Source organism: Pleurodeles waltl, chromosome 6 (genome assembly GCF_031143425.1).
Source record: "Pleurodeles waltl isolate 20211129_DDA chromosome 6, aPleWal1.hap1.20221129, whole genome shotgun sequence".
Classification (NCBI taxonomy): Eukaryota; Metazoa; Chordata; class Amphibia; order Caudata; family Salamandridae; genus Pleurodeles; species Pleurodeles waltl.
Window position 1 is genome coordinate 1,696,268,056 of NC_090445.1, and position 25,455 is coordinate 1,696,293,510.

The 25,455-nt window shown below is 46.3% G+C and overlaps 2 protein-coding genes across 3 annotated transcripts in view; one reads left to right on the top strand and one right to left on the bottom strand.

Moving 5' to 3' along the window:
• The window catches only part of RALGPS1 (Ral GEF with PH domain and SH3 binding motif 1), a 1,336,836-nt gene that overhangs the window by 686,908 nt on the left and 624,473 nt on the right, over nt 1–25,455 (top strand). The gene's annotated exons all lie outside the window — the stretch shown is intronic.
• Nucleotides 1–25,455, bottom strand: part of ANGPTL2 (angiopoietin like 2) — a 111,161-nt gene that overhangs the window by 67,208 nt on the left and 18,498 nt on the right. Inside the window, exon 2 of the mRNA XM_069241777.1 lies at nt 11,559–12,426. Coding sequence (XP_069097878.1) covers nt 11,559–12,384 — 826 coding nt within the window. The 5' untranslated portion in view covers nt 12,385–12,426. The remainder of the gene's footprint in view (nt 1–11,558; nt 12,427–25,455) is intronic.

The following is a 25,455-nucleotide window of genomic DNA, read 5'->3' on the forward strand; positions in this document are numbered from 1 at the left end:
GTTGTCTTGCTCTACGTCTGGGCTGTGGGTTGATTTGCTCTACGTCTGGGCTCTGGGTTGATTTGCTCTACGTCTGGGTTGTGGTTTGTTTTATTCTACGTCTGGCCTGTGGGTTGTTTTGCTCTATGTCTGGGCTGTGGGTTGTTTTGCTCTACGTCTGGGTTGTGGTTTGTTTTGCTCTACATCTGGGCTGTGGGTTATCTTGCTCTGCGTTGTCTTGCTCTGCGTCTGGGCTCTGCGTTATCTTTGCTCTACGTCTGGGCTCTGGGTTGATTTGCTCTACGTCTGGGTTGTGGGTTGTATTGTTCTACGTCTGGCCTGTGGGTTGTTTTGCTCTATGTCTGGCCTGTGGGTTGTTTTGCTCTACGTCTGGGTTGTGGGTTGTTTTGCTCTACACCTGGGCTGTGGGTTGTCTTGCTCTGCATCTGGGCTCTGCGCTATCTTTGCTCTACGTCTGGGCTGTGGGTTGTCTTGCTCTACGTCTGGGCTGTGGGTTGTCTTGTTCTACATCTGGTCTATGGGTTGTCTTGTTCTACGTCTGGGTTGTCTTGCTCAACATCTGGACTCTGTGTTGTCTTGTTCTACATCTGGGCTATGGGTTGTTTTGCTTCACATCTGGGCTGTGGGTTGTTTTGCTCTACGTCTGGGCTCTGGGTTGGCTTGCTCTGCATCTGGGGTCTGGGTTGTCTTGCTCTGCGTCTAGCCTCTGGGTTGTCTTGCTCTGCATCTGGGCTCTGGTTTGTCTTGCTCTACGTCTGGGCTCATGGTTGTCTTGCTCTACGTCTGGGCTGTGGGTTGATTTGCTCTACGTCTGGGCTGTGGGTTGTTTTGCTCTACGTCTGGGCTGTGGGTTGTTTTGCTCTACGTCTGGGCTGTGGGTTGTCTTGCTCTACATCTGGGCTCTGGGTTGTCTTGCTCTAAGTCTGGGTTGTCTTGTTGTACATCTGGGCTGTGGGTTGTCTTGCTCTACGTCTGGGCTCTGGGTTGTCTTGCTGTATGTCTGGGCTCTGGGTTGTCTTGCTCTATCTCTGGGCTCTGGGTTGTCTTGCATTACATCTGGGCTCTGGGTTGTCTTGCTCTACGTCTGGACTCTGCGTTGTCTTGCTCTACCTTAGGGCTCTGGGTTGTCTTGCTCTACGTCTGGGTTCTGGGTGGTGTTGCTCTATGTCTGGTCTGTGGGTTGTCTTGCTCTATGTCTGGGCTCTGTGTTGTCTTGCTCTGCGTCTGGGCTCTTGGTTGTCTTGCTCTACGTCTGGGCTCTGGGTTGTCCTGCTCTACGTCTGGGCTGTGGGTTGTCTTGCTCTACATGTGGGCTGTGGGTTGTTTTGCTCTACGTCTGGCCTATCGTGCTCTATGTCTTGGCTGTGGGTTGTCTTGCTGTACGTCTGGGGTGTCTTGCTGTCTGGGCTGTGGGTTGTCTTGTTCTACGTATGGGCTCTGGGTTGTCTTACTCTACGTCTGGGCTCTCGGTTGTCTTGCTCTAAGTCTGGGTTGTCTTGTTCTGTGTCTGGACTCTGCGTTGTCTTGCTCTACGTCTGGGCTGTGGGTTGTCTTGCTCTACGTCTGGGCTGTGGGTTGTCTTGTTCTACATCTGGTCTATGGGTTGTCTTGTTCTACGTCTGGGTTGTCTTGCTCAACGTCTGGACTCTGTGTTGTCTTGTTCTACATCTGGGCTATGGGTTGTTTTGCTTCACGTCTGGGCTGTGGGTTGTTTTGCTCTACGTCTGGGCTCTGGGTTGGCTTGCTCTGCATCTGGGGTCTGGGTTGTCTTGCTCTGCGTCTAGCCTCTGGGTTGTCTTGCTCTGCATCTGGGCTCTGGTTTGTCTTGCTCTACGTCTGGGCTCTTGGTTGTCTTGCTCTACGTCTGGGCTGTGGGTTGATTTGCTCTACGTCTGGGCTGTGGGTTGTTTTGCTCTACGTCTGGGCTGTGGGTTGTTTTGCTCTACGTCTGGGCTGTGGGTTGTCTTGCTCTACATCTGGGCTCTGGATTGTCTTGCTCTAAGTCTGGGTTGTCTTGTTGTACATCTGGGCTGTGGGTTGTCTTGCTCTACGTCTTGGCTCTGGGTTGTCTTGCTGTATGTCTGGGCTCTGGGTTGTCTTGCTCTATCTCTGGGCTCTGGGTTGTCTTGCATTACATCTGGGCTCTGGGTTGTCTTGCTCTACGTCTGGACTCTGGGTTGTCTTGCTCTACCTTAGGGCTCTGGGTTGTCTTGCTCTACGTCTGGGTTCTGGGTGGTGTTGCTCTATGTCTGGTCTGTGGGTTGTCTTGCTCTATGTCTGGGCTCTGTGTTGTCTTGCTCTGTGTCTGGGCTCTTGTTTGTCTTGCTCTAAATCTGGGCTCTGGGTTGTCCTGCTCTACGTCTGGGCTCTGGGTTGTCCTGCTCTACGTCTGGGCTGTGGGTTGTCTTGATCTACATGTGGGCTGTGGGTTGTTTTGCTCTATGTCTGGGCTATCGTGCTCTATGTCTTGGCTGTGGGTTGTCTTGCTGTACGTCTGGGGTGTCTTGCTGTCTGGGCTGTGGGTTGTCTTACTCTACGTCTGGGCTCTGGGTTGTCTTGCTCTAAGTCTGGGTTGTCTTGCTCTACGTCTGGGCTCTGGGTTGTCTAGCTCTATGGCTGGGCTCTGGGTTGTGTTGCTTTACGTTTGGGCTCTGGGTTGTCTTGCTCTATGTCTGGACTCTGGGTTGTCTTGTTCTGCGTCTGGGCTCTGGGTTGTCTTGCTCTACATCTGGGCTCTGGGTTGTCTTGAAGGTACGTCTGGGCTGTGGGTTGTCTTGCTCTGCGTCTGGTCTGTGGGTTGTCTTGCTCTACGTCTGGGCTCTGGGTTGTCTTGTTCTGTGTCTGGACTCTGCGTTGTCTTGCTCTACGTCTGGGCTGTGGGTTGTCTTGTTCTACATCTGGTCTATGGGTTGTCTTGTTCTACGTCTGGGTTGTCTTGCTCAACGTCTGGACTCTGTGTTGTCTTGTTCTACATCTGGGCTATGGGTTGTTTTGCTTCACGTCTGGGCTGTGGGTTGTTTTGCTCTACGTCTGGGCTCTGGGTTGGCTTGCTCTGCATCTGGGGTCTGGGTTGTCTTGCTCTGCGTCTAGCCTCTGGGTTGTCTTGCTCTGCATCTGGGCTCTGGTTTGTCTTGCTCTACGTCTGGGCTCTTGGTTGTCTTGCTCTACGTCTGGGCTGTGGGTTGATTTGCTCTACGTCTGGGCTGTGGGTTGTTTTGCTCTATGTCTGGGCTGTGGGTTGTTTTGCTCTACGTCTGGGCTGTGGGTTGTTTTGCTCTACGTCTGGGCTGTGGATTGTTTTGCTGTATGTCTGGGTTGTGGGTTGTTCTGCTCTACGTCTGGGCTCTGGGTTGTTTTGCTCTACGTCTGGGCTCTGGGTTGTCTTGTTCTGTGTCTGGACTCTGGGTTGTCTTGCTCTACATCTGGGCTCTGGGTTGTTTTTCTCTACATCTGGGTTGTGGGTTGTCTTGCTCTGCGTCTGGGCTGTGGGTTGATTTGCTCTGCATCTGGGCTCTGGTTTGTCCTGCTCTACGTCTGGCCTGTGGGTTGTTTTGCTCTATGTCTGGGCTGTGGGTTGTTTTGCTCTACGTCTGGGTTGTTTTGCTCTACATCTGGGCTGTGGGTTATCTTGCTCTGCGTTGTCTTGCTCTGCGTCTGGGCTCTGCGTTATCTTGCTCTGCGTCTGGGCTCTGCGTTATCTTTACTCTACGTCTGGGCTCTGGGTTGATGTGCTTTACGTCTGGGTTGTGGGTTGTATTGTTCTACGTCTGGCCTGTGGGTTGTTTTGCTCTACGTCTGACCTGTGGGTTGTCTTGCTCTACGTCTGGGCTGTGGGTTGATTTGCTTTGCGTATGGGCTGTGGGTTGTTTTGCTCTACGTCTGGGCTGTGGGTTGTTTTGCTCTATGTCTGGGTTGTGGGTTGCTTTGCTCTACGTCTGGGCTGTGGGTTGGTTTGCTCTACGTCTGGGCTCTGGGTTGTCTTGTTCTGCGTCTGGACTCTGGGTTGTCTTGCTCTACGTCTGGGCTGTGGGTTGTCTTGTTCTACATCTGGGCTGTGGGTTATCTTGTCCTACGTCTGGGTTGTCTTGCTCTGCGTCTGGACTCTGGGTTGTTTTGCTCTATGTCTGGGCTCTGGGTTGTTTTGCTTCACGTCTGGGCTCTCTGTTGTTTTGCTCTATGTCTGGGCTCTGGGTTGTCTTGCTCTGCGTCTGGCCTCTGGGTTGTCTTGCTCTGCATCTGTGCTCTGGGTTGTCTTGCGCTATGTCTGGGCTCTGGGTTGTCTTGCTGTACGTCTGGGCTGTGGGTTGTTTTGTTCTACATCTGGGTTGTGGATTGTCTTGCTCTATGTCTGGGCTGTGGGGGCTGTGGGTTGATTTGCTCTATGTCTGGGTTGTGGGTTGTTTTGCTCTACGTCTGGCCTGTGGGTCGTTTTGCTCTACGTCTGGCCTGTGGGTTGTTTTGTTCTACGTCTGGGTTGTGGGTTGCTTAGCTCTACATCTGGGCTGTGGGTTGTTTTGCTCTACGTCTGGGCTGTGTGTTGTTTTGCTCTACGTCTAGGCTGTGGGTTGTTTTGCTCTACGTCTCGGCTGTGGGTTGTTTTGCTCTACGTCTGGGCTGTGGGTTGTCTTGCTCTACGTCTGGGCTGTGGGTTGATTTGCTCTACGTCTGGGCTCTGGGTTGATTTGCTCTACATCTGGGTTGTGGTTTGTTTTGTTCTACGTCTGGCCTGTGGGTTGTTTTGCTCTATGTCTGGGCTGTGGGTTGTTTTGCTCTACGTCTGGGTTGTGGTTTGTTTTGCTCTACATCTGGGCTGTGGGTTATCTTGCTCTGCGTTGTCTTGCTCTGCGTCTGGGCTCTGCGTTATCTTTGCTCTACGTCTGGGCTCTGGGTTGATTTGCTCTACGTCTGGGTTGTGGGTTGTATTGTTCTACGTCTGGCCTGTGGGTTGTTTTGCTCTACGTCTGGCCTGTGGGTTGTTTTGCTCTACGTCTGGGTTGTGGGTTGTTTTGCTCTACATCTGGGCTGTGGGTTATCTTGCTCTGCGTTGTCTTGCTCTGCATCTGGGCTCTGCGTTATCTTTGCTCTACGTCTGGGCTCCGGGTTGTTTTCCTCTATATACAGGCTCTGGGTTCTCTTGCTCTGTGTCAGGGCTCTGGGTTGTTAGGGCTCTGATCTGAGCTGTCAGCCCAGGCTCTGGATCTTCATGCTCTATATCTGGGTCCCGAGGGTTCTTCCTAGAGGTGCTCTCTGCTTCTTTTTAATGATTCTAAAACCGCTGCATTACTAATAAGAGGCCTCCCTCGTCTCCTTCAGGTACCCCAGCATCACTGTCTATCAGGATGTGGCCTGGCGAGCCCCAGCTCCAGCCGGGCCCGTGAGACTCTCTAAAGTGTGTCCTCAGCTGTTCTGTGTCCTCTCATCTGTCCTCTCACTCACACAAGGAATCCCTGGGACTTTGCAGTTCTCGGGTATTGGCTACATATGTCTTTGTGCTGTTGCATCCCCGCTGTCCGCAGCATCCCTGGCAGGGCTACTGTCCAGGGCCAGTAGCCTGATAGCATTCCAGCCGCACACTCCCATCCCATTTCAACATCATGAAATGGTAGTATTTCCAGACCCCTTTACCATCTAAGCGCTTTATGGTAAGTTGTGCTTGCTGCCGGACACACATGCAACCACAGTGTGTTTACTGCTGGACACACATGTAACCACAGTGTGTTCACTGCCAGACACACGTGCAACCACAGTATGTTTACTGCTGGACACACATGTAACCACAGTGTGTTCACTGCCAGACACACGTGCAACCACAGTGTGTTTACTGCCGGACACACATGCAACCACAGTGTGGTCACTGCCGGGCACATGTGCAACCACAGTGTGTTTACTGCCAGACACACGTGCAATAACAGTGTGTTTACTGCTGGACACACATGTAACCACAGTGTGTTCACTGCCGGACACACGTGCAACCACAGTGTGTTGACTGCCGGACACACATGCAACCACAGTGTGTTTACTGCCAGACACACGTGCAATCACAGTGTGTTTACTGCTGGACACACATGTAACCACAGTGTGTTAACTGCCAGACACACGTGCAACCACAGTGTGTTGACTGCCGGACACACATGCAACCACAGTGTGCTCACTGCCAGACACACATGCAATCACAGTGTGTTTACTGCTGGACACACATGCAACCACAGTGTGTTTACTGCCGGACACACGTGCAATCACAGTGTGTTCACTGCCAGACACACATGCAATCACAGTGTGTTCACTGCATGCAACCACAGTGTGTTCACTGCCGGACACACATGCAACCACAGTGTGTTCACTGCCAGACACACATGTAACCACAGTGTCTTTACTGCCAACACACATGCAACCACAGTGTGTTCACTGCCGGACACACATGCAACCACAGCGTGCTCACTGCCAGACACACATGCAATGATTACATTCTTATAAATTGAGCATGGGATGTCCAAGGAAATTGGGTTTGTTTATTAGTTTAAACACCAAGACTTATGTATCGTTACTTGCTTTTTAAAGTGCATTATGATAAATCCATGCACTGACTATTTTATTTGAAAAAGGGCAGCACTGCTAATAAGGATAACTGAATGTGCCTATAGATAAAATCCCATAAATACTTTTAGTGGAGTACTTTCTGTTTATGTAATTAGATTTGTCAAATGTATTTTCTAGATGTAAACATGTCTTTATAACTTGACCAGTGAGAGCAGGAGAAGAACGTGAGGGGCTCCTTATTGCCCAATTATATCTCCCATAAAACTAGACCCAGGAATTTATAAGGTCTAGTCTTGCTCACTCAGTGAAATGTGAGATGCTGGTCAGTACCAGGATTTATTAGAGCCTGGATACCAGTCACAAGTTTAGTATCGGAGTAAGGCATGTTCCACGTTCTTACGGTAGCGTGACTTTAGAAAAGGTGGAGCGTTGTTTTACTTCGCTTTTTTCATTAAATTTTAAGGTGTTTGACCAAGCGAGGAGTGTTTATGCATAGCAAAACATACGGCTGCATTTTCAGACAGGGGGCCTGATTTCGATTTTGGCGGGCAGGGTACTCCATCACAACGGTGACTGATATCCCGTCCACCAAAAAAGAAGTCCCATTATTTCCTATAGGAGTTATATTTTGACCGATTGGATACCTGCCAGCGTTGTGACCGAGTAATCCATCCGCTGAAATCTAAATCAGGCCCTTAGTCTACAACAGTGATAGATTTGTTGGTTTCACCGTTGCCCTTGTTTTTAGCAGCTATCGCGGCACCAGTACAGTCGGCATGTCTTGGATACTGACAGAGGTGGAATATGCATGTTTGCAAGTACAAATGTCACAGGTGAAATGATGGCAAATCCGAGTTCATCTCCCTTTGTGAGCTGCCGAGAGATCACCTGTTTCAAACAAGTGAAGTGATGTACACTTAGGGACTAATTTAGAGCTTGTCGGAGGGGTTACTCCATCACAACGTTGAAGGATATCCCGTCCGCCGAAATCTAAATCCCATGGAACATATTGGGATTAAGATTTCAGCGGGTGGGATATCTGTCACTGTGGTGACAGACTTACCCCTCCAGCAACCTCTAAATGAGACCCATAGTTCATAAAAGCCTCAGCAGTTATTTCCATCCCTTCCTTACATTTTTGTAATTTATTGAAATCATGTGCAATGGAACTGGTTATTGAAAAGTGCCAATGGAGATTCTCAGTTGATTCTGCCATCAGTGCTGTGTGTAAAAGGGAAGTCATTTTTTACAATCATTAATTATCGATGGAATAAACTGAGTCCAGCACGGCTGGCTCATCCTTACAAGCTCTATAAAAGGAGCGCCATTGACCCGAGTAACAACAGTGCCAAGTAATGAAGCCTCAAGACATACTTTAGTTCACAATGTGTTCTGCAGAATTATTCAATATCAGTTTCTATTTTGAGATGCTCATTTCTGCAGCTTTTTCTTGAAGTGATATTGCGTAGTAGTCGAAGGCATCCGCTTAAGAGACATATTCCCTCAGAGTGGGGCATCTTGCCTCATTCTGCAGACCAGTTTGGAACCCTTATTGCATTTCAAGTCGAAGCTCCCTTCCCCCAAACACAGTGCAATGTTATGCTTGGAATGAAGGGAAAAATATTCAAAGCCCCTGTCCCACTCATGTGACCCCCACTCAGAAAGACTCACACACAGGGCACTCGGTGCTTACTAACTGGAACACCTGTCAGGTTTAGGATAAAGTTTGAGGAACATGTTATGTAACTCACCGAAGCAGTCACTTTTTAGCTCTCACCAGAAATACTGAAAGTTGTCTCTGGAGGAGTTCATGTCAAGGTAGTCAAGGGAAGACAAATTAAAGTTCACACATCCCAGAAGTGTGTCAATTGCGGTGCATGTGTTCAGGGCACACGTGGTATCACATGGTATGTCTGGGGCAGTAGGCTGTGAATAGAAGCCATTGAGAACTGAGGTAGGGAAATGGCTTCAGGATTCTCCGAGTGCCAATAAATGAAACTTATCTGAAGGGGCTTGATAAAATGCATAAAGGGTCTGATAGCATGGATTAGCTTCAAGTGCAAAGATGTGAGAAGGCGGAAACTGCAGAGCGGCGTTGGTGGCTGCAAGAAGGGGGGCATTTTATTAAACAGCTGGGTGGACACTGGGCCTGGTTATTGAAACTGTTCTTTGTGGCTGGTTGCATTTATTTACTAGAACGTCCTGTGTGATTGTGTACATGCATGTGATATATGTGCTACATACTCTGCCTTAGTTAATGTGTAGTTATGTTTGCTTTGACAAATTAAAACAAGACTAGAAGTATGGATATTCACTTAAAAACAACGGTTAAAGGGAAGCTATGATTGGCTCTCTTAGCTTTGCTTATAACACCTCAAGTATGATTTAAAAACCTCAAACCTTCACTGTAAAAGCACAGTTAAAGTGGAGTTATGGTTACAAAACGAAAGATAAAAACCGCTGACATTCACCGGTTATGGTTGGATAAACTAACCATAACTCACACCCCGCCGTGCACTGCTTCTGACCCCGCGTATGACATCACTCATGACGTTACATGATATCATTACGTAGGATGCGCATTTACACAGATATATTAAATCACGTTGGTTCCCTCTTTCTATGGTTTCTAATGAAGAGAACTGACTGACTCTTTCCTTGAGGGCATCTGTTCTTCTAGGGAACCAAAGCATCATTTAAGGGAGCTCTCGCCACTGGGCTTAGTGCAGTAACACACTCACGCCAAGCCTTTGATTTGGATTTTATTGGTGTGCTTCCGTTTCACACCTTTCAACCATGGTCGCAAGTCAACAACGGGTTTATGTGTTCTTCCTAGAGGGAGAACTGGGGCAGAAAAACACCCTCCCTGGAGGCACAGAAGTGATAGAGTAAGGCGCTGGGAGCATTTGTGTATTAAAGAATATATTCGCACCAACCCACCCAGGACAACATATTAAAGAAACCCTGTGAGAGGCAGTACCCACTACATATTTCAGAGCCATGTCACATGTAGCAAACTTGTGTCATCTTTTTTATAAATTCTTCTACAAACACGAAATAAAATAACTCAGTCAAATGTGTATTGCGCCTGCTGCAGACATACTATATATTCCCATGTTATGCATGATCAGTCTCTGTGAATAAGTGTCAGATGTATGTAATTTTGTTTGGCGGCTCGCAATTTGCGATTCGTTTGGGAATCGCAAACTTCGAGTCCCAAAAGAAAATGTACAGCAGTGTAAATTACACTGTGATTACCAATGGGGCAGCAAATGACGTACCTCATCAATATGCATGAGGTAGGTCGCAATTTGCGACCGCATTGGGAATGGCTGCACTCAGAGGGACGGTGGCCTGCTGGGGACAGCAGACCACCATGTTTGTGACTGCTTTTTAAATAAAGCATTTCTTTTAATGCAGTCAGTGTTTCGAAAAGGAAAACAGGATGCATTACAGAAATAAAAAAACGTAACGTTTTAATTTTTTTCAGAGTAGGCAGTGGTGCATGGGACCACTGCCACCTCTGAAAAAAGTTTTGCGCCCCCATTCACAAAGGGGAAAAGGGTCCCTTGGGGACTCCTTCCCATTTGCGAATGGGTTAACACCAACTTGAAGTTGGTGGTAACTAAGAATATTTTGCGCATTTCCGGTCGCAAAATATTCTTACATGGCCCTGTGACTTGGTATTAGGGAGGGACGCCCTTGGCACGCCTCTTCCTAATAGCTACTCCCAATCCCTTTGTGGCGAGTCGGTAACAGGTTACTGACTCGCAAAACAGGGATGGTACATGGCCAGAAGCCATTTACCGGTCGCAAACGGCCCCATGGGCCTTTTGCGACTGGCAAAACTGTTTCATACATCTGCCCCTAAATGTTTTGCGTCTTTCTAACTATGCCAAATTATTTTGTAGAAAGTGTGTTTCACCTACATCTCTAGTGCACTAATCATTACTTGTTCAAAAACTGTTTAATGAAGTTTCCAGCAGGTATTGCTCGATAAAGAATCCTTCACCTCTGAGACCTGTGCAGAAAAGTTCTGTTCCAAATAAGGGGGTGGCTTAAAATGCATGCTAAAGTATGTAAAGTAGTACTTCTGTAGTACTGTGGGGTGTACTCCTACATGCCTTTGTGCATTAGCCACAAGACATCTAAAATAGGACTATACAAGGAATAAGCAAGGTCTCTGCCCCCTTTGCAGCTTTACTAAGAAGAGTGAGATTTTTCAGGCCGACTCACAAAGGCATGTAAGAGTCTATAAAAAGAGTACTCCCGAATTACTTCCTAGAATCATAAACACCTTTGTGAATCAGCCTAAAGTGTGTTTGTGGATACATGTGTCTGTGCTCAGTGCACCTTGGGGTGGGCAACGTGATTTCCTGCACTCACACAGCTTGTAACTTTGCAAGTGCCAAGCTCACCAGTTTTGCCGGAGGCCACCTTGGTTTCACTTTGCCCACCCAACGTGTTACCCAACCACCAGGCTGCAGGGAATGTAGAGCTGCCAGAAAGTCATAAAGTAGCCACGAGAGGCACACCGGCCCTGCATGGCATCAGCAACGCTGCAGCACACAGCCTCTGCTTTAGCTCGATTTTCTAACCAAACCTTGGCAGCTCTGTAGTTGGTCAACCTGGAGCACTTAAAAAAGTAACAGCATGAGTCCTGGCTATAGCATAGCTTTATCCAAAGGTTTAAGATGGCCGGAACCAATGGCAGATCCATGCTGCTGTCTCCCTGGACACGGAGTCAGTATTTGTCTACCCTGTGGTGAGCTTGCACGTCTTCTAGTGTATTGCGAATGGAACCCTAGTTGTGTGATTGAGTTGGGTCAAGAACTGACACAATATACAATTTCTAAAAGCCCAATTGAGAAGTTACAAACATCCTAATTGGTGCACAACAAAGTATCACTGAGTTACAAAATAGGTCCCAAGACCCCTGCAGCAGTACCGCTGTTCTAAGTTCATTCCACTGACTGTGAGTTAATTGTCAGACATTAGAACACAGCCATGGTGGGACTCACCTGATGGTTTATCCGTTGACGTTGGTCCACTGGTTACCAACGGCATGGTGGGTAGAGGAGGAGGTAACGCCTTCAAGTTCTGGTCCCCTTGGATCTCATTGGTGGATATTTGGTTGATGATGCGGTTGTAGTTGGGCGGGTGATAGGGTCTGCTTGGTTGCTGAGGTGTTTGTGGTATGGGTTTGACCGCGGGCAGTCTCTGGCAGTGCTCTTCCAGCTGGGCGATGATGGTGGACTGGTTACTTGCTAAATTTGCCAGATGCTGATATTTGTGTTCCAGATCCTTGTACTTGGTGGTGAGCTGCATCATCTCCGCCGTCTGGTTCAACACTTTGTTCTCCAGTTGGGAGAGTTCCAAGGCGTTGTCCCGTTTGCGGATGATTTCGTGGAGGAGCTGCATGTAGAGTTGCGTTACTCTGGAATTCATGTTGCGACTCTCCTTCCGCAGCAGCTTTACCTCATTGACTATCCCCCCGTCGACTTCGACCAGCTGTTGCAAGGTCTCAATCTGCCTCTTCTGCTTCAGAAGTTCGTTGTTCAGCAGATCAATTTCTTGCTTATTCACCCTATTTTCGGGTACGCTATCCGCCTCCTTGGAATTCACACAAATCGCCCCCGTTACTCGCTGCTGCGGCACAATAAAAGTATAGGTGCACTTGTCCTGCGCGTCAACCGCCCGCTTGTACCTGTTCATGTAAATAAACTCCTGCTCGGCGTCCCCATCGCTGCTCTCGAATTCCTCCGCCTTCCCCGCCCTTACCCCGCCTACAGCAAGTAGAAGTATAAGAAGTAACCGAACTGTGCTCATGGTCCTTTTAATACTCATTATCCAGATTGTTTCCTGGGATAAATTTACATCAGTGAAGATCTGAAAAAAAATTGAAAAAAGAATTACAATGAGTAAACTCTATAAAGAAGTCCATTCATTGGCAAGAAAATGTCTAAATATGTATTTTCATGACGCATGTGTAAACAGTGTGAATTTTTTTACACTTGCCAAGTTTTGTGATTTTAACTCCCCAAAGTTTGGGGAATTCCCTTGTTTAGGTTCACCTTTTCCATGTAAATGTTTCTCTGTGCATTGCAAGGATATGTTCACTTCCGTATGAACCCGTAATGACTCATGACATCCTCCAAGATGCAGACTATGTGGAGACCTCTTCTCTGCAGGTCTACCTCTTGTGGTTACATTGTTGCAAATAAGACATGATTTTCCCGCAAACGTGGGAAAGTGTAAACCATGCACTTTGGTGAAATTTGCAAAATTTTGCTTAGAGTTTATTGTTTTGGGTGTTTCTGCAGAGAAGTGCTTGAGAAACAGCAAACACCAGGAAAAGGTCCTGCAATAGAGTGTGTTAAGGGAGGCACAGTATGTACACCTTCTATGGGAGGCTTCTTTCAGTCTAGAGCTCAATACTTTACTTGGACTTCCTGGCTGTTTTCATCCCCAGGAGCCTGATTTTCTTTACAAAGTGCTCAGCTGCAGAGCTCTCATGTTGTTCTATGACAGGTGGGGGTAGTTGTCTGCTTTCCTTATTACTGGAAGACTAGAAGCCCCAGAACCCACACCGAGGCGCTGGATGACTATCAACACCTGACGTGGAGCAACCTAAGAGCGGGCATGGAAAGGCTGCAGATGACCCATGTGGTGCTTTTGAGAGCCGGAAGTGCCTGATAGCACCGGGTTCCTGTTCTCTGGATGGCTTAGGGTCTCACCCCCTACTTCCCCTCTACCACGTGGGCTCGGCTTCCCTTCCTGCTGGCCCTAGTAGAGCGCTACGTTCATCATGGCCAAGGACTGGTGGTTTGTGTACTGGGCCACTCCAAGCAGTGACAACAGGTTGTGCAGCCTCAGTGTCTCGCAGTAAATATTTGTGTTCTCTGTGTACAGCTGTGTATTCAGCCATGAGAGGTTTTCGGACAGCAAAGGGTGCTCTTGTGTTCCTCCCATAAACTGTAACTGTGTTTATCCAGCTGGGATAAGAGGTAGCAGTTCTGATTTAAAGAGTTGGCCTAGTTTAGCTCATTAGAGACCAGTTTATAAGAGAGCTGAAGTCATCATAGTATCTAAGGTCTCATTGAAAACAAGCATTTGCAATGCAATGGGTCTCGCATTTGTTTGAGTTAAAGCTATTGACATTCTAAATTCTTAACTGGATTTTTCTTGCAACATAAATGTGTCAACCCTGCCTTATAATTTGGTCTTTTCCTGCCACATAATTCCAATGTCCCTGCACATGACTAAAACACTTCCATTTACCTTCTTCCTCTATCTGCAGCCAAAAATGAAAATGTTGGCATTTAGCATCCAAATTTGAATCTGCCATGCTATTTCCAATAGAATACCACTTTCACCACCCCACCATCAGAGGTGCTGGATGGCGAACACAATTCCCAAAACAAAACAGCCACTCAGCAGTAACAAGGGAAATAAACTAGAAGTGTCACCCAAACATATAAAGAGTGTTCAAACAGTCACGGTGTAGTAAGGATATTAAGCTGGCCTTATACACTATCATATAAGCCCAATAAAAACCTTTATCAGAAATAAACATTTGGCATTAGAGTGTAATGCTTGGAACAGCCCCTAGGGACCCCACAATGAAAATAGCACTCGTAAGAAACATGGTCATGTTATTATATAGTTAGCCCCTAGAGGGCATAACCACATGAAAAAGAAAATGACTGAAAGTATTGCAGTGTAACCATATATTTAGCCCTTGAGAGCGTAGTGCATTACACATTTTCAGCGATAGCAGGCTTATTGCAATGATATCACACTCAAGACCCTTAAAACACAAACTACTCTCAGCTGTAAAACAAAAGTTCCAAACATGTGAAAGGTTAAAAAGACACTGAATGCAAGTAGGGGTTATTTTTATGGTCCCCACTAACCTAGTGTGGGGACCCAGAGATGATCTAGGCAGGAAGAGTAGGTTGTGGTGAACATTTTGAAGGTGGTCCCGTTGTCCTAGGACCACCACAGGCTGATTTATGAGCAAACATGTTTTGCAAAAGAATGCCCTGCAAAGCATTATGGAATGACCGAGTGCAGCAAATATTGTAATACTCCAGAACAGACCCTAGAGGACACCACAATAAAAATATAATTTGTAAGAAACATGGCCATGTAACCATATAATTAGCCCCTAGAGGGCATAACCTCAAGAAAATAGAATGGCACAAAGTAATGAAGTGCAACCATATATTTAGCCCCTAGAGGGTGTAGTGTCTGACACATTTTCAGGCTTAGCAGGCCTACTGCAATACTTAGGCCCTTAGAACACAAACTACTCCCAAATATAAAACAAATGTTCTAGCCATAAAAGAGATTAAAAGACTGGATGGTGGTAGGGATTATTATTTTGGGGTCCCCACTAACTTAGTGTGGGGACACACAAATAACCTAAACAGAAAGAGTGTGTCATGCTGAATGTTTTGGTGGTGGTCCCATTGTCCTAATACCACCACAGGCTGAGTTATGGGCAAAAATGGTTTGAAAAAGAATGCTTGCAAAGCATTGTGAGGCGACTTTTCCCAAGTGCAGTGAATATCGTAGTATCAGGAGATCAGCATTATGGATTTCTGTGTTTTTTAGTAAAGCATTTATCAAATACAAGTGATTTTGGGAAAGCTATGGAGCGTGAAGGGGAGAGCCAAAAGAAATGGCTCTGATTAGGTGACAGTGTGAACAATGTGACCAGCACTCCAAAACCGCCGATGGAGTTTGCGCTGTTGGCGCTGTGAGGGCCATGGGTGCCATGGAGCATGAAGGGGAGAGACAAAAGAAAAAACAGTTCACCCATGCAGAAGTATATCGGCAATTGTGCAATTATCCATGTAACAGAGTCAGTCTGCAAGGCGATAACAAAACCGCCCCAAGGCGGGACAAATGTAAAGCAATTACTAATGACATCAAGAGATTTTTGAAAGGCAAGTCCACGAACGAGTGAAAGTGATGGGCATGAGGTGGGTGTGGTTAAAAGCCCACAATACTTATGACAGGTCAAAGCGCTTGAGCGCTCGACCTAATAAAAATAAGGGACCATATGTATCATTATTAGAAATAGTGATTACCTAAATGCAGTTCTCTGCGAAATGCAATTAGGTAATCGCAATTCCTAATGTCTAAAACTCCATGAGTTTCATTTAGAGTTTCCTAATGGGTCATAAAGCGACCTACCTCATTAGTATTAATCAGGTAGGTCACAATTTGCGACCCATTAGGAAACGCAAAAATCACAGGGATGGTGGCCTTCTGAGCTCAGAGAAGCAATCTTTTTTTTTTAATGCGGTCCATTTTCCTTAAAGGAAAACAGGTTGCTTTTAAAAAAAGAAAAATTAAATTTTTTCTCTTCATTTTTACGGTAGGCAGTGGTCCTTGGGAATGGTAGCAAAATGTTTTCGCTACCATTCAGAAAGGGGTCCCTTGGGGACCTCTTCCCATTTGTGAATCGGTTACCACCTATGTGAAGTAGGTTGTAAAATGCGAATGTTTTGCAACCACATTTTTGTCACAAAACATTATTGCGTACCTCTGCGATTCAGTATTAGGAAGGGATGCCCTGAACCCGCCCCTTCCTAATACCGAATCGGTATGTATTCACAATATATTCCAAACTGTGATTCAGTAACATTTTACCGAATCTCAAATTGGAATTCATACATACCAAAATACACTTTACTGGTCACAAAAATGCATGATACATATGGCCCAAAGCCTAGAAATCTTCTAGTTGGGCACTCAAGACAGAGATGCTGAAAGTTTTTCATCAGTTAGATGATTTAAGGGAGGGACAAGAGAAGGCATCAGAAATGTATCACTAAATGAACTCACCTTCCTTGATAGCCTGTCGGGGTATCTTATGGCCAGCTGTGAGTGTGGGTATGAGTCCACCACGAACCGTGAGAAAGAGAGCACTTCTGACTAGTAAATGCCTCCAGTAACTGATTGGTGGTGCCACACACATATATGTGAGAGGTGTTTGCAGTGTGCAGTCAGGGTGCTTTCTGCATCTGCGCAGATCAGTGGTGCCACAGCCTGGTATCCTATCAATCCCCTCAGACCTCCCCAGTCCCCTCTCCACTGATTCTATGCCCCGAAATGTGTCTCTCCTCCGAAAACTCATGCATGTCTTCCAAAGTGTTGTGTAAAAGATGGCTGCAAAGACATTGAAAGAGAGGGGAAGCTTGCAGTGCTGCTCTCTGTGCCATGACTAGCCTATGTATCTATTGCCACTGCATGCACCACAGTGAAGGTTCCCTCATTCCATGACAAAGTCCCACAGTCCTCTGTACAGCTGGGGCTGTGGAGCAAAGGAGCCACTATATGTACCACAATGAAGACTCCCATTCGATTCTAAAGTCCTGTGGTCTGCAATACAGCTGGGATTGTTGACTGAAGATGCACTGTATGCTCCACAGTGGAGGCTCTTGCCATTCTAAAGTACCCGGGGCCTTTATACAGCTGGTACTGTGGAGAAAAGATGCACCACAGTGGAGGCTTTCGAATTCCAACCTAAAGTCCCTCAGTCCTCCATACAGCTGGGATTGTGGAACAAAGGTGCACTGTATGCACCACAATGAAGACTTTCTTGATCCCCTCTAAAGTCCCTCAGTGCTCCAGGGGGTTTGTGGGCCAAAAGTGCCACTGTATGAACTACAGCGGAGGCTCTTGCATTCCCATTCTAAAGTCCTTCCGTCCTCCGTACAGCTAGGATGGTGGACTGAAGGTGCCACTACATGGACCACAGTGAAGGCTCTCGCGTTACATTCTAAAGTCCGTCCGTCCTCCGTACAGGTAGGATTGTGGACTGCAGGTGCCACAGTATGCACCACAGTGAAGGCTTTCTTGTTCCATTCTAAAGTCCCTCTGTCTTCTGCACAGGTAGGATTGTGGACCGAAGGTGCCACTGTCTTTACCACAGTGAAGGCTCTCGCGTTACATTCTAAAGTCCGTCGGCCCTCCGTACAGATAGGATTGTGGACTGAAGGTGCCACCGTATGCACCACATTGAAGGCTCTCTTGTTCCATTCTAAAGTCTCTTGGTCCTCCGTACGGGTAGGATTGTGGACCAAAGGTGCCACTGTATGTACCACAGTGAAGGCTCTTGCGTTACATTCTCAAGTCCGTCAGTCCTCCGCACGGGTAGGATTGTGGACTGAAGGTGCCACTGTATGTACCACAGTGAAGGCTCTCGCGTTACATTCTAAAGTCCGTCCGTCCTCCGTAAACGTAGGATTGTGGACTGAAGGTGCCACAGTATGCACCACAGTGAAGGCTTTCTTGTTCCATTCTAAAGTCCCTCTGTCTTTTGTACAGGTAGGATTGTGGCCCGGAAGTGCTACTGTATGTACCACAGTGAAGGCTCTTGCATTACATTCTAAAGTCCGTCGGCCCTCCGTACTGATAGGATTGTGGACTGAAGGTGCCACTGTATGCACCACATTGAAGGCTCTCTTGTTCCATTCTAAAGTCTCTTGGTCCTCCGTACGGGTAGGATTGTGGACCAAAGGTGCCACTGTATGTACCACAGTGAAGGCTCTTGCGTTAAATTCTCAAGTCCGTCAGTCCTCCGCTCGGGTAGGATTGTGGACTGAAGGTGCCGCTGTATGTACCACAGTGAAGGCTCTCGCGTTACATTCTAAAGTCCGTCGGCCCTCCGTACAGATAGGATTGTGGACTGAAGGTGCCACAGTATGCACCACATTGAAGGCTTTCTTGTTCCATTCTAAAGTCTCTTCGTCCTCCGCTCGGGTAGGATTGTGGACCAAAGGTGCCACTGTATTTACCACAGTGAAGGCTCTTGCGTTACATTTTCAAGTCCGTCGGTCCTCCGTACGGGTAGGATTGTGGACTGAAGGTGCCACCGTATCCACCACGGTAAAGGTTCTCTTGTTCCACCCTAAAGTCCCTTTGTCCTCCATACAGCTGGAATTATGAACATTAGGTACCACCGTATGCACCACAGTGGTGGCTCTCGCGTTCCCATTCTAAAGTCCTCGGTCCTCAGTACAGCTAGGATTGTGGACCGAAGGTGCCACCGTATGTGCCACAATGAAGCCTCTGTCTTGTTCCCATTCCAAAGTCCCTCTGTCCCATACAGCTATGAATGTGGAGCGAAGGGGTGAGGAGGGTGGCAGTTTTGAGGGAGTGTGGTCTTCATGCCTGGGGGACCTCCCCTGTGTTGTCCCATTACTAGGCCTGCATTGCAGACGAGAAGAGAACTTGGATACAATGTTTACTTCTGCTGTGTTACCGTGTTGATTTTTATAATTGGATCTTATAACTTATCCCTCTGTACATGACTTCACTCATAAACTCTTATAAATAAAACATTGCACTTTTTCCAACAACATTTGCAACTGCTAAGCAACGCTGTTTTGAATTCGTGACTCCCTAAAGTATTTCACAACTTTTACTATTGTTTGGAATAATGGCCTGGCGTGATTTATCCAATAAAGCAGAAAACCTGGACAGGTCGCGACAGGCGTGTTTTCAGATCACGGAGCTCAGTTCGGGTGCTCAAAGAGGGGGTACAGGGAACATGTGACTCTTCCGTCGGCACATCTGCCTCCTGAGGCGGGATCTGTGGCCCGTTGGCAGTGGGACTTTGAAATGCCATTGTTCGGTTCAGACACTGACCCGGGTGTTCTTGCAGGAAAACATGAGCCACTGGCTACACGAGAGTGGAATTTTCCTGTGGGGGGGATGTGTCTGGTTTTGACTGGATCTGGAGTGCCAAAAAACACAGGATGATTCATTTTATTTCACCTAAGTCCTGTAAACATTGCTACATCCTGAAAGCCACTGCGCGCGATATAATTCACTCTGCAATGTTTTGTACTTAGGGGCAGAGGGCGGGGCAGGTCACAGACCCTACCTGCACGGAAGACGACATTAAGGATGATGACGTCACTGCGTGCTTGCTAAAGGAATGACTTCGTGACTTAACTATGGTGACCACCAATCATAAAAGAGGACCTTGATTCAGTGGCGTTCAGCTCGGACATAAGACCATCATGTTTGTCTTGTGGTTGTGTGGAACATTCGGATGGTTAAATGGCTCGGTCCAAGGAACTTATATTCCTATTCACAAAAATAGGCTGCTTTCCAGAGGAATGTTTTCCCTCAAGTAGCCAGTGCAGGAAATTCTGGAGTAAATCATGAGTGTGGTACGCCTAGTGAAAGAAATATCTTCAGCACATGGGACCTAGGATTGCAGTTTGAGAGGGGCATAGGACACTTCCACTAACCACGTCATTTAACTTGTCCTCAGTTAAGGTGGGGGAAAGGCTGTTGGCATAGGATTGAATTTCAACCATAGTCCCTTCTAATGCTGTTCCTCTGTGATCTCTAGCTGATTCCTCTGAATAATGGTCGGATAGATCATGAATTTGTTGATGTTGGCTCGTGCAGACAATAATCCTGGAACAAGCAGAGGAGACATCAAAATAAGCCCCAATGCACCCAAAGTGTGCCCTACTGATGCAGAATTCTTAGCACCATTTCTGCATGCACCTAGAGCTTTAATCGCTAGGAACTCAACAACAATAGAGTTTTCTTAACTCCTGTTTGCCATTGACCTTTCACTGGTCTGACCTTTGCTTGCCTGAACCTATATGCGAACTTTTCTCCTTTTGTTGGGAGTGCAACTAGAACCTGACGAGCTTTATCTAGTTTTCTTGACCTTTTTAATGTTTCCATTCTCTTTGGACTCATCTCCTTCAGGGTGGACTATAGTTGTGGTGCTCCAGGAGTCTCTGAATCCCATTGGCTTTTCATCCTCACTAGAAAGAACTTTACTGCACTCCTTGAAGGTCATCACCTGCATATAAAACACACAAGGGGTAATGGGAGGATTGCTTGCAATAAGTCTCCCACCACTAGCACCTGGGGTAGCATCCCAAACCATTGTTTTTTTGCTCACCATGATACTTCAGTTTGGATCCAGCCATATGCCCATCAATCTTGACCCTGCTCCAGCCCGAACTGCCAAGCCAGCTCCTCTCTGAACCAAATCACAAGGAACCCGAGACCAGTTTCTGCCTGATTGGGCTACTTCAGTCGGGTCCAGCATTGTTCTGGTGACATAATGAGTAAGGTACCCACGTCTGGCATACCCTTGGCCACTTATGGTGTTACATGAAACACACAAAAGGTGATGGGAGGATGCTTGCAGTGAGTCTAACCACTGCCAATCGCACAGTTCCAATCCATTGCTCTTTTGCTCATCATAGTACTTTAGATTAGACCCAGCCATTTGCAAATCAGTCTTTGTCCTGCTTCAAAAGAAACATTCCAGCCCGAACTGCAAAGCCAGGTCCTCTCAGAACCTGAACACATGCAACCCAACACAGGTTTTTGTATGATTGGGGCTTTTTATTCAGGTGTAGCTTGGTTCCAGTGGCACAGTGAGCAAGGGACCCAAGTCTGGTCATTCCCTTAGTCACTTAGGGCAAATACACGAAACACATAAAAGGGGATGGTACGAATGCTTCCAATAACTTTAACCATTGGCAAACGCTCAAGGTCTCATGCCAACGCTTTGTTTTAGCATATCAGCATTCCCATTGCGGACCCTATTTTCTCTGTAAGGTATCTTTCTCTGTTTTGACAAAGGATCATTTGCAATGAGGGCAATTCACTTGATCTGGTGGCTTTCACCCAGGGCTAAGATCTCTCCTTTACCATGGGTAACATCCCTCTGGTCAGATGCGACAAGAATAGGCACTGTGTAAGAGTTGAAACACTCATGGTTGAGTCTTTACAAGTTCCAGTCTCCCCAATTTAATTGGCAACAAATGAATCTCCTCCAGAATGTCCCCAATGCTTACATCAGCAAAGCACGGTTTTAAGACTTCATTAAAAGAAGTGTCTAAGAACCTTACTGTCTTATTTTCCATAGTTTGACCTTCAAGAATGTGCATGATCTTTTAAAGTTTTTTTAATTGGAGGTCAGCCATGGCTTGCTTCTGGTTATCAATGATGCGGAAATGTCTCAAGGGTATTCGAAACAGTAATAATCGCCATGAGAACAAGGTGAACGGGGTGGATTTCCAAGACCTTGAGTAGCAACATCACAGTACTGAATAGCGAGATATAACATGGATCGTGAAGGAACTGTTGCAATGGCGAAGAAGTTTCAGTCTCTGGAAAAGTCCCCTCAGAAAATAAAATCTAGATGGCACGTCGAAGACAAGAGAAACACACAAATCTTCCCTTCCTCAGATTGAATCCGAACTCTAAACTTGGACATCTAAGGACAGGATTCTATTTAACTAGATGTTGTTTGAGGTTCCTGTAGAGACATCAGAGGAGAAGAAGCGTTACCACAGCATAGGTGTGAACTAGAAGAAAAAAAATGCCTAGTCTCCCATTGCTTGAAATTATGGCTAGGGTTGCTGTGCTTCTGGTTATTAGAAGCAATTTCCAACCTCTGAGATTGTGGGCATAAGCACGTGCACAACACTTAGAGCTTCTTCGAAAGCTTCACAATTAAAAAAAAGTCCCTTCATTGGCAAAATGCATTGGCTTGGATGGCATGGGACAGCTGGGACTGGATGCAAAAGTCCTCTACACCCGCGCCTTGTGGAATCACTTCAGAGGCCCCACAATACACCACCACCTCTGGTGATTGCTGGATGGCCACCCCATAACCACTGAACTTACAGACAACTGTGAGAAGGCGGGAGCTCAAAAATAGGCAAGTTATAAGTTATTATGCTACTGAAATCATCAGACGAAACCCAGTTCTGCTTCCTCTCCTTACAAGTCAATTGCGAGAAAAATTGGAGTTTTTACATAGAAGTTATGAAGTAACTTTACTCAGCTCATAGATACTCAGCAGCAAACCTGTGCAGTAAAACATGGAACCACAAAAAGTCCTCAGTCTGCTTTGGGAAGTGTACAATGAGTCTACTCATGCCTCCCCATGCCACCCGACACAGTATCAAGGTTTTAAAGTCCACGGATGGGTTAGAAATACAGATATAGTAAGGTACATAAATCCATGCCACTGAATGGGCTATACCCACATGCACAGTAGGTAGACAGGTGGGTTAAATCTTTTGAAGCAATTTCCCCACAGAGACAGACGGCAGCCAGGTACCCTGGTTTATTTACTGATTATCAGTGGGTTTTAGTTGTTGCATGGTTTATGGCATACCGGCTCAGGTATACATATAAGACCCTGGTTGCACCGACATAGGGAGATATGCCATTTGGGTGAAGTTTACTCGCCCACACACAGAACGGTAGAATGAAAGTGTGGCTTCCTGCACTCTGGTATGACTGTATTCAATGGATACAGCTTAGTAAAGCAATGTTCTACCACCAGACAGAGTGGAACTGATAGGTAGCATGGTTTCACTCTATCAGAGCAGGGTGAGTGATTGGCAATTTTCAACCTGAGTTTCACTGACGCCATTTGCGGCGTGGAAGTGTGGTTCTCTGGGGAGGCAGATACTTACTGAGCTGGGAGCCTGGTGAAGCCACCCTGGAGTCACATCTTATTCAGCCGTCGTTGGTGGAAGAGGATGGATAGATGGAGGACACTGGTAGAGAAATTGATGAAGCAGCAATGGGAAAGTGAGGTACGGAGGAACGTAGACTAGCATTCCTTGAGGTACCACTTGCCCAAGTCACTCAAGCCATCAGCTACATCCCAGTTTACTATACCCTTAGAAGACAATGTCACTCATTGAGTCTCCACTTCCAGAGATGCTAATGCATCCGCTGTGTACAACAGTTTATTGTTGGTGGCAGCTGGTGGCTTCAGAGTCCCGGTTCCTATTATCCACTGAGGTACCTTCTTGTGTTGAAGAATCCACTTTCTAATGACGTCTGGAGACGAGGCCGCCGAGCCACAGCTTTTGAACAAAACTTTTTAGAAGAAGTCCAGCCTGGTTTCCACCGGAAGCAAACCACAAGAAGGCATTATTGGAGGCTTAAAGTGGTGCATATAGCATCCAAGTTGGCATTTATTTTACATTTATAAATGTAAAGATCCTCTAGCGCACAGGCATGGTACCACTGAAGCTTCAGGGCGCTTGAGAAAAGACCAAAGATAGGGCATAAATAGCAGAAAGGCCTTTCCTAAGCCTAACGCTTCTTAAGCATTTTAGGAAATGAGCGGTGTTCCAAAGTGGAATGGGCATCCCTCAGCAGAGGAGCTTGGTTGCCACTTAAAAATAATAAATGGTACATGGGATAATAATATTGGAATTTGTTTCTTAGGTAAACCACTGATACCTTGTAATGATTTCCCACAAAACAGATTAATTGAATTGTATTTTAGGAGCCAGTAAAGGTATTTAAGCTCAATTTCCAACTTCAAAGGTCTTCCAAAGTTATTTGAGTTTAGCCATATTGCAAAACATTTAGGGTGAAAACTTCAATAAAATCTACAAATTGCCCAACTAGATCCAAAGCTAGTGAGATTCCAAAGGTGGTTGGAAGGAGGGTGTTATGATCAATGTCCACTATTGAAAGGATGTGTGATCTGTTTGACATTGTTGTCTAAGGCGATGATCTTGAACCTCTTATTTGTCACTGCTAGGATGTAGTACTTGATACTGGAAGCAAGGACTGCAGGAGGAATAACAAAGTAACATGATTTCCTTTATTATACACTGAATTAGTAAAAGAATTACATAAAGAGGTATCTACCTGGAGATTACCATCTGGCAGCCAACCATTCAGACCAGATGGAAGAATTAGGAACTAAGTCAACCACGGCCCAGAGAATGAAACATCTTGTGTTGTAGTTTGACACAATCTCGCAATCAAGTATTGGTCGATCAACCAAGCATCAAATTTCAACAGTGGTTCAAAGCTGCAACTTTTTACTCATGATCATAACAGGATTCTTTCCCTCCATCGTTTGAAACACCACGCTCCTTTGATCTTCAAAATGTGCAATGGACTCAGTCTTAATTAACTGCAAAAACTAGCTTTACAGTACATCCCCAATCAAACCTCAGGATGTAGCAGAACAAATCTGATGAGCCAAGCGAGATTCACTGGGAAAAGTCAGTGACTCAAGCCTGAATCATGGATGCACCATTCTGCAACTCTCTGGACCCAGAATAGAGGAGCCAACCAAATCCAACGTCCTTCAAGTAAAATCTGGAGACTTGCAAATTCATAGAGTCCATTTCCTCTCTTCCAGACACATCTGGGTCACCCTTGGCCACTATGAGGTGCAGGGCATCACAACTACGTGAAGGGAAGATTTGGAATATCGTGGACCTTCCTAACCGTGGTTATCATTACTTCTACGTGGAAAGAAAAACACCACGACCAGACTGCATGGCAACACAATAGTGCTATGAAGTTGTTTCTAGTCACAAGCCAGTGCCTTATATGAAGAGCACACTGAGGGATGTGGGTGAATGGTTATTACAGAACAGAGGTGTGAGCAAGTTTCGATTAAGTTGCGGGGCCAGTTGGCTAGGAATTACAATTTAAATTATCGAGGGAGAGGTGATGGTGATAATGCACCTACCAAGTGACGTGCAAAGCGTGAAGAAGAAGATAACGGTGGTTGAACTTCGGAAAGATGCCACTTAAAGATGGGGTACAGCGGGGTGCACACAGAGAAGGGAGGGAATACTGACACTGCTTGTAGCTTTAAATAGTACTTGTACAGCCATGCACCTGATATACAGTCAGATATTGCAGCAATTATTTGAGGTTCAATGCATTCCCCCCATTTTTTTTTATCTTAGAGTTCAAACAGTTTGGGATTTGGGTGGATTAATGTTTTTGTAATCTTGTGTATGTGCTGATGAAGGCCCGAGCATTTGTGCAATGATAGTGCTAAACCCCTAATGCTGCAGGTAACTGACTGATGAATTGTTTACAAAACATTTACCTGGTCCAAATGGTGCTGTA